Source organism: Saccopteryx leptura, chromosome 2 (assembly GCF_036850995.1).
Source record: "Saccopteryx leptura isolate mSacLep1 chromosome 2, mSacLep1_pri_phased_curated, whole genome shotgun sequence".
NCBI classification, from domain to species: domain Eukaryota; kingdom Metazoa; phylum Chordata; class Mammalia; order Chiroptera; family Emballonuridae; genus Saccopteryx; species Saccopteryx leptura.
The window spans coordinates 25222373-25236999 of record NC_089504.1 but is presented as its reverse complement, the minus strand read 5'-3'; the positions used below and the strand labels follow the sequence as shown (position 1 = coordinate 25236999).

The 14627-nt window shown below is 42.7% G+C and overlaps 1 protein-coding gene across 1 annotated transcript in view; it reads right to left on the bottom strand.

The window, feature by feature from the left end:
* The window catches only part of EPB41L4B (erythrocyte membrane protein band 4.1 like 4B), a 137814-nt gene that overhangs the window by 23649 nt on the left and 99538 nt on the right, over positions 1–14627 (bottom strand). The window contains exons 17-20 of the mRNA XM_066367489.1: positions 14291–14409; positions 8949–9062; positions 8038–8105; positions 4391–4489 (exon numbers count right to left, since the gene is read on the bottom strand). Coding sequence (XP_066223586.1) covers positions 4391–4489; positions 8038–8105; positions 8949–9062; positions 14291–14409 — 400 coding nt within the window. The remainder of the gene's footprint in view (positions 1–4390; positions 4490–8037; positions 8106–8948; positions 9063–14290; positions 14410–14627) is intronic.

Below are 14627 nucleotides of genomic sequence, written 5' to 3'. Positions count from 1 at the left end.
GGTATGTCCAGGCTGGAAGTCCTTCTGATCTGGTCATCCGGGCACAGGACCAGAGCAATAGCATCAGTCCCCCGTTTTTAGCATGGACAGTATTTTCTCCAATGGATGGAAACTGGACACAAGTTCCCAAACCCCTCATGCCAACCAGATTGCTGCCTGAGCAGTAAATGGCTAACTCAGCCGCCTGGGGTACTCCTAACAAACCCTGCACATTCCAAAGGAACCACTGGTCACTGACGAGCTCCTGGGAGAACCTCTGGGCCCTTGCAATTTCCTGCTTGATAAGAGTGTCTCTGTAGACCTGAGACCTTAAGCCATGCCAGAGAGTTCACACTATCAGCTTGATTTATGGTGAACGCCTGTTTTTGTATGAATGCCTGGGGTGTGGGTTCACACTGTATCAGTTTGATCTCTGGGGGACTAGAGACTGAATAGCTAAGGTCAGTCACATGACTGTTTACGCCTATATGACTGATCCCCCAACAAAAACCCTGGATGCCAAGTCTGGAGTGAGCTTCTCTGGTTGGCAATACTTCACGTATGTTGCCACACGTTGTTGCCGGGAGAGTCGAGCACTGCCTGAGGGACTCCTCTGGGAGAGGGCGACGGGCCGCTGTGCCTGGTCTGCGGGGACCCCACTCTGGGTGCTTTTTCCCCCCCGTGCTGTTTTAACCTGTGTCCTTTCACTCTAATGAACCCTAACTGTGAGTAGAACTGCTTTTCTGAATTCTGCGAGTCCCCCAGCGACTCCTCAAAGGGGAGAGTAATCTTGGGGACCCGGACACACATCTCCTGAGGGTTTCCATGTGGCCGCCTTCCATGTGGTTTCCTGTCGAAGCCACCCTCACACAAGCATTGTGTTTTAGAAACGACGGCTGAGCAAGAGTGTAGACTGAAGACCCGTGACCAGAGGGCACCAGTGTGGCCTCTGTAGGGTCCCTCGTGATGGCCTCACCCCAGCAGTGGGCCTCAGGAGAAACAGGTGGCCATGTGACACAGTTGTGGAGTGGGTGGGACCGACCCGAGGGGGCCCAGGGTGATCTGTAGTCATTCATGGGGTGGAGAAGCCTCAAGATGAGGATTTAGGGTTATTACTACAAAGGAGGACAAGTAGGATTGGAACAATGAAGTGGAAAAATTAATAAGACACCAGAAATTTGTATTCTCGCTGATTAACTGAGTCAAATCAGTTACATCATTATCCCGTTTAATTTTCACAACAACCCTGCATCACGCTCTCCATTTTCAAGGAAGCAGCTGATACTCACAGGCCGATTGTGAAATTAATGTGCCCAAGGCCACAGAGCTAGTTAAGTGGAAAGAGTAGGATTAAAATTTCTTTTCACTTCATTTAAAAAAAAAAATTGTCACCTGAAAAGCATAGCTATTATTTAGTTTTACATAAAAAGCCATTTAAAAACCAGAGCTCACCTGTCAGAGCAGGAAGTCAACTGAGACTGTCAAAAATTGAAAAGGACTCCGGATTCCTAATTTTTAGAAATAACCCTTTGTCTTCACTTCGATCTTATGGCAAAGAAACATAAAGCCAAAGTTCACCAAGTCTTTCTATTTAACCCTAGTTTCCAGGTAAATTCACGTTAAACTCATAAAACAACACTTTAGTAAGTGAAAATTTATGTGTAGCACCATTTTCTTTTAAATAATTTCTTTCTAATTTTAACTACATGTATGCATAGAAAAATGCTAAAGTAAGTCATCAAATGGTAACACGGCTTATTTTTGACGGCGCGATTCTAGGGAATTGGTTACGTCTCTCTGTGGACCTTCATGTCTTGCTTGACATTTTTTAGACTGTTATTACACTGTATTTAAATAAATAGCAAACTTCTGGAAAAGTAAAGGAGCTCTTCATTTTCTAAACATACTAGGTTTCCAAAGGCTTTTCTTAAAGGAGGCATTTGGGTGTGTTGGCTCAATTTCCTTTCCTTCCAGACCACGGGTTAGTCATTGTTCCCAACATGATTACATATCCCGAATGTGCGACAGTCACATTTTGAGTTTCGGCTGTTAAAGGAAAGACGAATCCTGCCAGCTTTTTCCTTGGGGGAGCAGACTTTTGAAGGTTTGACTTGTCCCCCAGAGATCATTAGGACCGATAATTATTTGACTGTCACTCCTTTGGGTTTTCTTAGGAAATACAGCTGCTTACTGTTGTCCAGAAGTTTCTATGAAGTTTAATGAGGAGGGATGTGTCTGCCCTTAAAGCCCTCCTCCCCTTCTCACGAGGTGGCAGGCCTGAGAGAGCTGGATGAGGGCTGGATCTGAGTGACGCTCCCTGTTCTACACGCTGCACTCCGGGTGCCCTTACACTTGACCTTTCCTCAGAAGCTTCCAGGGCCGTGAGAAGAAGGGAAGGGGAACTCATTTATCCAGGGGTGGGATTCAAATAATTTAACAACCGGTTCTCTGCCCTAATGACCGTTTAAGCATAAAAAAAAAAGATATACCGAAAGGTAGTTTATTATTGCATGCATTTCATTCATACTTACATGAGAACAATAAAAGAGGTACACAAAACTAGATTATGTTATAAGAAAGACTTTCAAAATATTAATGAAAAAAAACATTAAATAACACGACGAAAAACAATAAAACTGTTATTTAAGGTATTTCCATTGACTGCTTGTCACCCCCTGGTTGTTTGGCACTTTTTCTCTTCACGTTACATATTTACTGAAGTAATAAACGCAAGGGAATTAAAATGTAGTATCTCATCAAAAGTATAATGAGTTTTATGAAATAAATAGATAAATATTACAAGCATAGTTCTCGTAAAAAAATTTTCACGTGTGGATGGAATGAACATTGCTACAAGCGCTTTGAATACGCAGTTGTGCTGATGAATGTTAAAAAAAGGAGTAAAGAATGTAAATTTGTGATTCCCACATTGGGCATCTGCCCAGGCGCCCACCTTAGAGAGAACCCTGGTCACAAGTGCCATTTTAACAAGCAGTTCGCAGAACTCAACAAAAAATTAGATATCTGTTCTGCAGAACCGGTGCGAACCGGCTGAATCCCACCACTGAATTTATCCTATGGGTCACTGGCTAGGGGCTTTACCCACATTAGCTGATGTTAATCCTCCCAAAACTCCTCAGAGGTAAGTATAATCTCACCGGTTTTACGGATGAAGAAAGAGAGTTCATAGACTAATCTCCCCAAGAGCTTCCAGCAGTAAACTAGCCAGGGTTCCACCGGGAGCCTTTCTAACTCCAGAGCCCCACGAGCTGTCCATTGCACCCACAGGTCCTCCTGCAGCTCACTGACCAGTTACACATCCTGGCACTGCCAAGGTCAAGGAATGGAAGATGCCCCGGTGATCGGTACTGCTACTATGACGAATGCCACTGACACTCTTCCTACAGCATTCACCTGTTTTTCTGGGTTACAATGATTTAAAGCAATCTGTCTTTCCCTCTAATGATTTAAGAATCCTCAAACAGGACTTATCAAAGTCATTTTGTTCTTCTCCCATGGTACCCAGAACAGCCCTGTGCCCACGGTAGGTAGCCGAGAAGCTTCTGTTAAGCTGAACCGAACCGGACAGGGCTTGGTGGCTCTAAGACACTTTGGGAAGTGGCTCCTCCCACAGGTCTCCTATGGTTCAGTGCTTAGCTCTGGCTCTGTTGACGGACCGTGCTGCCATTTCAGGAATATGCCATGAAGGCGGCTTCTGATAAGACGCCCCAGGATATATGCTCCCAGTATTCATGGCGCTGTGGAATTCCCTCTCTGTAAGCTTGGGCTGGCCCTAGTGAGTTGCTTCTAAGGCATGATGATGGGGTGTCATTTCTGTGATGAGGCTACAGCAGACTGTGACTTCTGCCTTGTTGGCACTATCCTTGGCTCTTGTGTGCTTCTGCTGCTGCAGAAAGCTAGAGAGGCCCGTATCACTTAGGAACTAGGGCAGCCTCCAGCCAACAGCCAGCAAAGAACTGAGGCCCTCAGTCCGACTGCCCTCGAGGAACGGAATCCTGTCCCAAGCCACATGAATGAGTCTTCAGATGACACTGCAGCCCTTGCCAACACCTAGAATGCAGCCTTGTGAGAGACCCTGCCATGGAAGACCCAGCTGAACTATGCCTGGACTCCCAGCCCACAGAAACTGTGAGATGATAAGCGTGGGTTGTGTGAATTAAGCTGCTAAGCTTTGTAGTCATTTGTTCACAGCATTTACTACTGGATATAGATGCCAGCTATGTAGTGCTTTCAGGGAGAACGTCTAGTCTCATTATGACCTGAATTGGGAATACACTGGACTTCTGGGACGGCCGTTTGGGAATGGTGTGAAGGGCTAAGAAGCATTCATAAATGAACACTTAGCATCAACTTCATTGTTATAATCGAAAAACTTGCAGTAAGAACTCACAAACTGTATTGTCTTGTCAACTTCCTCACTCGGGGAGGCTTGATTTCCGGCTTTTCCACTGCTGGTTGGGTCATTTCCACGTGTATAGGAACAGGACTTCTAGAGACATACCAACAAACAGAATAACATGGTTGTCAGAGAAGAGGGGGTTAGGGGGGATGGGCACAAGAGATGGCGGGGATTAAGAGGTACAAGCTTCCAGCTATAAAATAAGTCACAGAGATGTAATGTACATCATAGGTGATAGAGTCAATAATATCATAACATTGTGCAGTGATGGCTACTAGGCCTGGCGTGGTGATCACTTCACAGGGTATCTAAATGTTCAGTCACTATGTTGTACACCTGAAACTCGTATCAGATTGGATGTCAACTATAATTTTAAAATGAATAAAGAAATCAAGAAACTAAAACAAAACACAGCAAAACAGAACAACCCCAATAAAAATGTTTATGGCCTTGTTTTAGTTGTGGGGGGGATTGCTTTCTCAGTGAATTTATATCTTAATAAAAATGGTAGTCAACATATCCATTTTTTTTCTCCTCCTTGCTCTACTTATTACATGTAATCTTTTTGTAATGCCATAGAAAATCCCCAAACAAAAAAACAAAGATATGATAAGAAAAAACATATAGCAAGCAGGAAGCGAACACCCATCCCCAATATCAGGGTTTGATTCAGTTCCAGGTTTTATTGGTAATATGAGTAAAGAGATACCCCTGGATAACTGACTTTTGCTTCTGAGTAATCTTATAGTCATGTTATTTAAACATACTCCAGTATATATATCTATATCTATATATATCTAGATATAGATATATCTAGATATAGATATATATATGGTCTACCAGAAAGCTCTGTCCATTTCTATCACAACAAGTTTCGACACGTAAGCACGTTTATTTGGCGCATGTGTGCCTCTCTATTTTTATCACTTAATGTATACATACTGACGTAGCAAATTAACTAAAACAAAGTTGATTCATGTTAGTCTTATGTGTGAAGTGATAAGTGTACCCATGGCTACTGATAAAGTTCATTTACGCCACTGTAATTTTTACGAATTTCAACAAGGAAGAAATGATACAGAAGCATGTCTGTCGCATCCACCATATTCCCCGGACTTAGCACCCTCCGACTATCACTTGTTTTTGTCCTTACAAAATTTTTTGAAGGGCAAAAAATTCAAAAATGAAGAAGATATCAAACAAGCACGGTTCAATTTTTTGCATCAAAAGATAAAACATTTTTCAAAAATGGGATATACAAATTGCCCTTATGCTGGCAAGAAATCATTAATAATAATGGCAATTATATTATTTAATAAAGTTTATTGATGGTAAGAAAAATTTGTATTTTGTTTTATTCCAAAAATGGACAGAACTTTCCGGTAGACCTTATATATATAAAGATATATAATATTTTATATATATAAATATTATTTTATATATTATTATATATTTATATATTATATATAATATAAAAATACATATTTATATATTATTATATGATATATAAATAAATATATATTAAAATATATTAAAAATATCTATTAAATATATTTTTAATATATATTTATATTTAAAATATATTAAATATATTTAAAATATACATTAAAATATATAAATAAAAATATTTTATATATATAAAATATTTTCATTCAATGTATATGTGAAAATGTTAAAAATTAAATTTCACATTTATATTTCCTCAAAAAAATATGCCGATAACCAATGGGCCTTACTAAAAACAGAAGTTTTAAGGAAAAACTTTCACACATTTTTGTAGTGGTCATGACTAACTGCATTTCAAAAATCAGAAATTACCTACTGGGACCAAAGGACATTAAAACAAGTTGAGTTCCCCAGCAAGGGACCGCTGACAAGTTAACACTCTGGGTCTCCATTTTCTCTCCTAGTCAGTGCCTAATATGGTGATAAGTATTTGGCCAGTGCCTAATAAATGTTCATGGAATAAACACATGAATGAACAAATAAGGGATTGGAGTCAATACATTCTGGGTTCATGATTTCCTCGAGCTGGAATCCCAGAATCAATCGAATATAGTCCCTGGGAGAAATCACAGTCTCCTAGGGAGCATATAACTCCGCTTGCGTGGAATGGTTGGCATTGGAAGGCTCCATGGAGGAGTTGACACTTAGCCAGCTGGAGGGAAGACTTCCAAGGTGAGAAACAGAGTGGAGACCTGAACCTGCTGATGAGTAAGTTCTCAGTGGAAAGGCAGGGGGTTAAGAATACAGGGGAAAGCAAGGGCCAGGTCCTGAGGGGCCTCAGGCTGGGTGTTTACACTGAAGGCAATGGCAGTCACTAAGGGTTTAGGCAAAGGGGTAGCAAGGTCAGACTTGCATTTCCAAAGGCCCTGAGAGCAACCAAGAGGGTGCTGGTGAAGGAGGCCACGTGGAAGCATCTGAGAAGACAGCAGCAGTAGTTATCTAGGATGAGCAATGGTGAGAGCTCGGGCAGGCCATGATCAGGGGCATGAAGAGGAGAGGGTGGATGTGGGAGATAATACAAGAGTTAAATTGATAGGACTTGGTGACCAACTGGATGAGGAGGTAAGGTAAGAGAAATTCAAGGACTCCCAGGTGTCAGGTCTGGATAACAAACAGGTTGACAATAATGCCATTAACCAAGATCGGAAAATAGGTGAAGAAATAGTAGGATAGGGTGAAAAGAGATAAATTAAGGTTTTGAAAAGTCCAGGAGGAAGCTGGGTATCTATCTCTGGAGTAAGACAAATCTATACCAAGACTATGGACTGGACATTATAACATGACATAGAGAGTATTAGCTTTTATTTTTAGCGCCAGGTGTAAGAATTCCGCAGGGCAGAGTTTCCTAGATCACCCAGGATGTTTAGTGAAACTCTGGTTCCTATTCCTATCGCTTCCCCCCAACCCGAGGGATCGAAAAGGTCTGGAGTAGCACCCAAGAGTCTTTGTTTTTAACAAGAGACTGATGCAGTGATCTCGGGACCCATTTTAGGAAACCAGTGTAGAAAGACCCTGCGGTGTTTGTAGACCACCAAGGTGCCCGAGGAGCTGCCATGATGTATAGGTTGCTATTCACTGAGGCTGAGCAGGGGAGAGTTTCTGTTCTCTCTGAGGCCAGGGGAGAAAGGTTCTCCCCTGGGTTTGGGTTGCTGGTGGTCTGGAAGTTCTGAAGAATATTTGTGGTTCTGGTATTATTAAGGAGCTCAGTATGAGCAGCACGTCAATGGACCAAGGGAAGAGTGATGAGCTGTCTGGGACAACAGAGCAGAAGCTGGGTCAGAAAGGGCCTCCCAGGCTCTCTGCTAAGGAGTCTGGGTTGCACTCCGAGAGCAAAGCGGAGCGTTCAAAGGACTTTAAGCCGGGGAATGACAAGGTCAGATCTAAACACTAGAGAAACAACTCAAAGTGATTCTCTGTTAGTACAACAGGGAGCGATATTAAAACTTAGAATAAGCAGCCATTTCTCAGCTTAAAGGAAGTTGTGTAGGCCAGTCTTTTTAAAATCTCTCCAGGCTCCCAGTTTTCTTCTTCCTCTCTGATTTTATTAGCAAAACCCTTCTGAGTGATGTTTTGAGGATCCTGTTGATGATACAGAGAATATTGCTTCGCCATTCGAACAAGAAGCAACAGACCTGACATTAGCATCCTGAAGACTGGATTTCTTATTGATATTTACAAATGTTGGTTCCTCTTTTCCAACCTGTGAAAGCAAACAGGCAGGTTAGTCAAAACTGAATATCTTGGCATGCAAAATTGTTCTCAAGTCTCCTACATTCACAGGACTACAGAAACGTGAAGGTGGACCAAGGAGGCAGCTCATCAATCACTCCATCCATAACAGATATTATTCTCTGGTATTTGTGTCAGCTAACAACAATAACAAAAATGTTTTCTTGAGTCATTCCCCATCACAGGGATCAACATTTCATCATTCAAAAGCAATCAGTGCTTGCCTTCCTACTTTTCTTGAGCACCTGCTATGCGCCAGCTCATGCTTGAATGAGAAAGGGATGGTGGGGTAAAAGCCAAGCCCACCTCACACTTCAGATCAGGAGTAATAATCAGCTCTGTGCTCCCACGGCACTTAAAAGCTTACAAAGGATATCAGAATCTGTCCTTTCACATAAGTGTAACAGCCTGGGAGGAACTGCGTCATTTGATTTTGATAGAAGCCTTGTCCTCCTCCCTCTGTTGTGTCCCACAAAGAACGGAGGGGGAGGAAAGGACACCCACTCAGCCAGCCAGGCCGGCAGAATGTAGGCTGGAAGGCAACAGGAGATGCAGCCGTCTGCCTCCGCCCTTGTACCCATCACGGCGTCTGAAGCTGGCCCTTTCACTTACCCAATTAATAACTCCCCACCAGTTAATCATTCTTCATAGTTAAATCTCACTTCACGTAACAGAGGTGGTTCCTGTCTCCTGGCTAGACCCTGACCGACACAGCCTCGTGTCCGAGAGTACCTCTTTCTTCTCTATGGCCTGGAGGAAGCCCTGTCGCGAGAAATCAAAGGAACGCACGCGCTCCCTGCACCTGGGCACTCACTCGGGAAGCATTCTCCAGCTGGGCTTTCAAAATGTTACACTTGACGTGATCTGCCACCGGGGAAGGCAAAAGTGGGGTCTGCAGCGTCTTCTCTGAGACTTTTTTTTCTTCAGCCTGTGATAAACCAAAATACAATAGATTGGAAGCAAAGAAAAAGGAAAACATACACATGAACCATTCCTTTCGATTATAATGGCAAACAGCGGATTTAAACGCATGGACAAGTGTATCATCACCAAATCCTTATATTCGTATCAATGCTTTCTCTGTTTGCAAAGGATTCACAAGCACCTCCTCTCGTTCCCATAAGAAGTAGGGAGAGGGCACATTAGCCAGAAGACAGGGTGAAGGTTCAGAGAAGATGCTCTCCAAAAGTCATGTAGCTACATCCAGAGGCAGACCGCGGACTGAGGCTTCGAGTGTCCTGCACCCGAGTGCAGTGCTATTTCCCCATAACTGCTACCTCTTACATATCAAGATTCAGTTCTGTGACTTGCAGGGTCAAGGGAAAGAGTACAAAATATCCATTGGTATGTTTACAATAAATCTTGATGAAAACTGTGCTTCTCAGTGAGAAATGAATATCTATGATATCTCATTGTAGAGTATCTCAGACTTCTGTAATTTACTATTTTCGCCATTTCCCATGTATTAACTGGATATGTCCCTATAATTCATGTGATCCAGTTAAAGTGGATTACCCTGGAACTACCTAATTTATGTGTGTCCTAAGCAATAATATCTGAAATCGTAGGCTTGGTGACTATTATATTTATTACAGTATACATTATGATAGTTACATAGTTACTAAAAATACACATCTATGTGTATAACCTGAAGTCATCTGGGATGGTATACATATCACACTCAGGGAAATAATGTTTTATTGTTAACCATGCCAGTTGTGCCCATTGCATATCCCGTTGGCACATAGCACATACTCAATAAACACCTACTAAAGAAGATTATAATGCTATACAGTTATCATTAGGAGAGATGTATTTAACAAGAAAGATACAAAGCCCTATGGTTGCTAAAAGTCAATTTAGTAATATCAGGACTTTAGGTGGCATGTTAGGCACAATGTACAGGGATAAGAACAAACTGTTCTAAACTCCTCCAATTCTGCAAGCTCCAATAGTAATCTCATTCTCTAATTCAAAAGCCCTTTGGAGAACACTGGTCTACATAGCAGGAGCATTATGAAAGCCCTAGAGGAATTATCAGGCAATTGGCTGGTTGATATCACGTAATAAAGAAAAGAGGGCATAGAATACAGTGTCTCAGTGGGATCTTCAAACATATAGAGGAGCATTTGGTAGACTAAGCAGAACTTGGCAATTTCATGCAACGGCAAGATAAGCAGAGACAGAAGACCTAGATTCGAATCTCAGCTCTTTGCCTTACCAGCACCATACAAATAAAAAATAATAAAAGATGATGATAAGGATGATGCTGATGACAAAGAGAAAAATAATGCCAGTAGCTTACATTTACTGAGAGCTTATTATGGGCAAGGAGCTGACTAAGCATTTCCTTTGTACGTCTCATGGAATCTTCTCATTTAACCATTTCATCTGGGGGTAGAGACTGTCCCATTTAATAGATGAGAAGAATGAATCGTAGAGATAGTAAGTCATTTGCCCAAGGTCACACAGGCAGTTCAGAGGAGAGCAGAGGTTCACACGGGGACTGGGTGACTCCAAAGCTAGAGCCCTGACCACTCGCTGCACTGACTCCCCTGAAGCTCTCCGAGCCTCAGTTTCTTTCTTCATAAGGTTATGATGATGATCAAATGAGGAAATAAGATATAAATGGCACTTTCATGGTAGATTCTTTGGTTAGAAAAGAAAACATAACTAAAACAGAACATCAGACATAAGGACACTAATGACCTTAAGCCATCAGGTTGGGTATAAAGAAAACTGACTCATTTGACTGGAATCATTATCCTAAGAGACTTAACGGTTTCTAAAAAGCAAATAAGTAACTTATTTATTTTGAAAGATGAAGTTTACAGTACACCTTTTAGGATAATTTATTGTGTGTTTCTAAATCCTGTTAGATTGTTTACTGCCAGAATGGGTGTTTTGCTTGGTGTGTGAAGAGTTGATTTTAAAATTAGATTTACTTTACTTTTGAGGTATGATATGTAGACATTCAGGAACTGAATTGGTTCCAGAGCCCATTTGAGGTTTTGACAATTGCTTAAAGAGATATAGTTAGACTCACAGTTATGACCAGTTTAAAAAAAAAGTTGACTGCTGCTAAAATAAGAAAAGCGTGAGAATTCAGCATTGATTTCCCCCTTGAATTTAGTCATTCTAAATGGCTTTATAGACATAAAATTCAAGTTGGCATGTTCCTGTTTGATGTGGACAAAGCAAGATCAACTGTTCAGCTCTCTGACTTGAGTCAGGTAGAGGCCAGTATAAACTTTGGAAAGTTTGAGCATCATCATGTGAACATGATGGCATAAAAGGCATCTATCTTTCAGGGAGCTAAGCATCTGGATGACAATAGTACCACGATTGCAGCCAGGAGGATGACTCTCAGAATGTTGTGCTTTCTCTTTTGCATGACCATAGTTTGTCTTTTATGCTCAGTTTGAACTGTGAAAAGATGCTTTATTGTTCAATATGTAAATACAGATTTCAAAACATCCATATGAATGACATTTGAACTCATCATTTGGAAACAGTCCATCTGTTTGGGGATGTCAGTGGGGATCAAGAAATGATCAGATGCATCTTTAATTTGTTGATACAAATTGTTCACACATTTGAAATCTGATGAGATTTAAATTCTTGGGATAATTTTGGGTATTCCTATGGAACTGGGCAATGTCTGCTCACCACTAAATCAAGAACAGTTACTTATCTAAACCTTCAAGACTCAGTAGATTCTTGATCGTTGAGGCTAGAAAAACAACTTAAGAGTCATCAAAGCCATTGATCCCAATTGTGGCATCGTGATAAGTTGTAAGATCTCTTGACAGGAATGTTTTATTAATGATAAAGAATCATAGCATGAAGTAATATACTTTGCTTGTGTGATAGGACAAAGTCAAAGTTATCTGACATCACTCTATCCTACTTGCTTACTGATGCATTTCTTTAAGTGGAAGAGAAAAGAGGGACATTATAGTCTGAGCTCCAGGGAAATGCTTCATAACTCACAGATGTCTCAGCTCTGCCTCAATCCAGAGCAAGTCGCTGTTGTCCATGTCCCCACCACTACTCATGGCGACTACAAATTACATCCAGCTTCTCAGTTCTCTGATGTTATATGCTATACTTCCTCACAGAATATGCCTGGATCTTGTCAAACTCTGGGTAAGCCTCTGTTAAAACATTTACTGTGTATAATGCCTTAGAAAAATTGAAAACCAAGAGACAAAGAAAGACAAGTCTAGGGGCACACAGTGCATTGGGATGACTCCCCAGCACCTGGTACAGGCCTGCTCAAACAAGAGTTGTTGATTGAATGAATAAGTGCCATCCTGCAGGAGGAAGTCTTTCCAGCTGGCCATTAGGGAGGGTAGTATAAAAGAAAACTGGGTGAGGGGGCCCTTGAAGGGGGGTCCCATTCCGGGTCAAAAGGGCTTTAGGTTGCCCTGCTGGGGAGAGGAGCAGTGTAAGGGGGTGAGGATCTTCTGAGAAGCTCTGGAAGTCTACTGCAGATCAGGGGGCTGGCTAGGGTGGAGGTGGTGACCTTCCCATAGTCACCAGCAAAGGTAAGGAGGGGTTTCCCAGGCCAGATCTTCCAAACTCTTCCTATTCCCTCTTATAAACAGGAAAAGCTAGGCATTGGAGAGGAAGAAATGACCCAGGAGTGAAGCAAACTATTTCTTTGGGGACTTTAAACATTAAAATATGTTTATAACAGTGGCTCTCAGCCAGGGGAGATTTTGCCTTTCAGGGGACATCTGGCAATGTCTGGAGACAATTTAGTTTTAACACCTGGATGGGAGCGGTACTGGCATCTGGTGGGTCAAGGTCAGGGCTGCTGCAAACATCCTACAACACACAGGACAACCCCTCCCCCACACCACAACAAAGAATTATCAGCCCAGATTTTCACTAGCACTGAAATGGAGAAACCTGCATTAGAAAACGAAGAGTCAGGTTGGAGTACAAAGGGCACCGGACCAGACATCAGGGGTGCACAGATTCAGTCCCCATGGTGTGACCTTGAGAAAGTAATTTCCCTTCCTCTAGTCTGATGTTGACAAGGTTGAACTACATGATAGATCGAGTCCAGCACTGGCATTCGACAGTTCTAAGATAAAACTTGACTTTAATACGGCTGTCTGTCTGAATGAGAACAGATCCAGCCAAAAGAAAGCTTGGCTTCTGCCCTCTCCCTCCCTCCTTCAATCCAGCCCTTCCTTCCATCAGCAGATAGTTACTGAACGTCTACTCTGTGCCAGGCAGAGTCAGAGAGAGAGAGAGAGAGAGAGATAGAAGTGATATGGGCTGAACTGTGCTCCACCCCCCAGACTCATACGTTGAAGCCCTGACCCCCAATGTGAGGATGTTTGGAGACAAGGCCTTTGGGAAGTAATTAGATGCAGATGAGGTCATGAGGTGTGGAACCTCATGATGGGATGAGAGCTTTATAAGAGGAAGAGGAGAGAGGCCCTGGCCGGCAGCTCAGTTGGTTAGAGTGTCATCCTGATACGGCAAAGTTGTGGGTTTGATTTCTGGTTAGGGCATGCATAAGAATCAACTAGTGAATGACAACTCAGTGTTTCTCTCTCTCTCTCGCAAATCAATAAATTAAAAAAAAAAGATTTTAAAAGAGGAAGAGAGAAAGCTCACCCTTCTCCTGGCAAGTAGGGACACCAAGAAGGTGACCTTCTGCAAAGAAGAGAGCCCTCACCAGGGAACCAAATCAGCCAGCTCCCTGATCTTGGACTTGCCAGCCTGCAGAACTGAGAAGTAAACATCTGCTGTTTAATCCCCTGGGCTGCGGTGCTCTGTGAGAGCAGCCTGGGCAGACTGGGACAGGGCGGTAAAGATGGCTAAGTGGGGATGCTTCTCTCTAGAGCTTCTGTTAGGAGGAGGGAGAGGCCACTAACAGACAGAGCCAGCCTGTCGGCTTCAGCGCTGAGGGCAACACCTCAGACTGGAAGTCACCCAGAAAGAATGTTAAATAGACATTTGCTCCTAAGACACACTGAGCAGAAACATCAGGGGAGATTGAGCAGAAACAAGATTGAGTATAAAGCCCTCCAAGACAAAGGCACAGACAGGGCTTAGGAGGCAGGCCAGCGTCCCAGTCAGAGGTCTGATGTGAACCCACGGCTACGCTCATGGCCCAGCTCTGGTCCTCAGCACCTTGTTTATGTTGATGTGCAGAGTGGGCCAGGGGCCGGCAGCCTTCACAGTTTCCAGCTCCAGCTTCTTTAGATGGGTGGCCGTCTCGCTGAATAGGGCAGGTGCTCCTGGAGTCAGTTCTGCAAGAGACAAACGAATGAATAAGGAAAGCTTGAAAGGACAGAGGGCTGTGGGTGGTAAAAGACCCTAGCCAGGGCCTGATAGAGCCCAACCGCCATGACCCTTTCTGCCTGCCTCCTGCTCTGGCAGCTGGAATCCCTTGAGTATTCACTAGTTAATGGGGTGTGAGAACATCTTTGGTCAAGGTTTTAATGCCCGACTCCCTCATATATGAGCT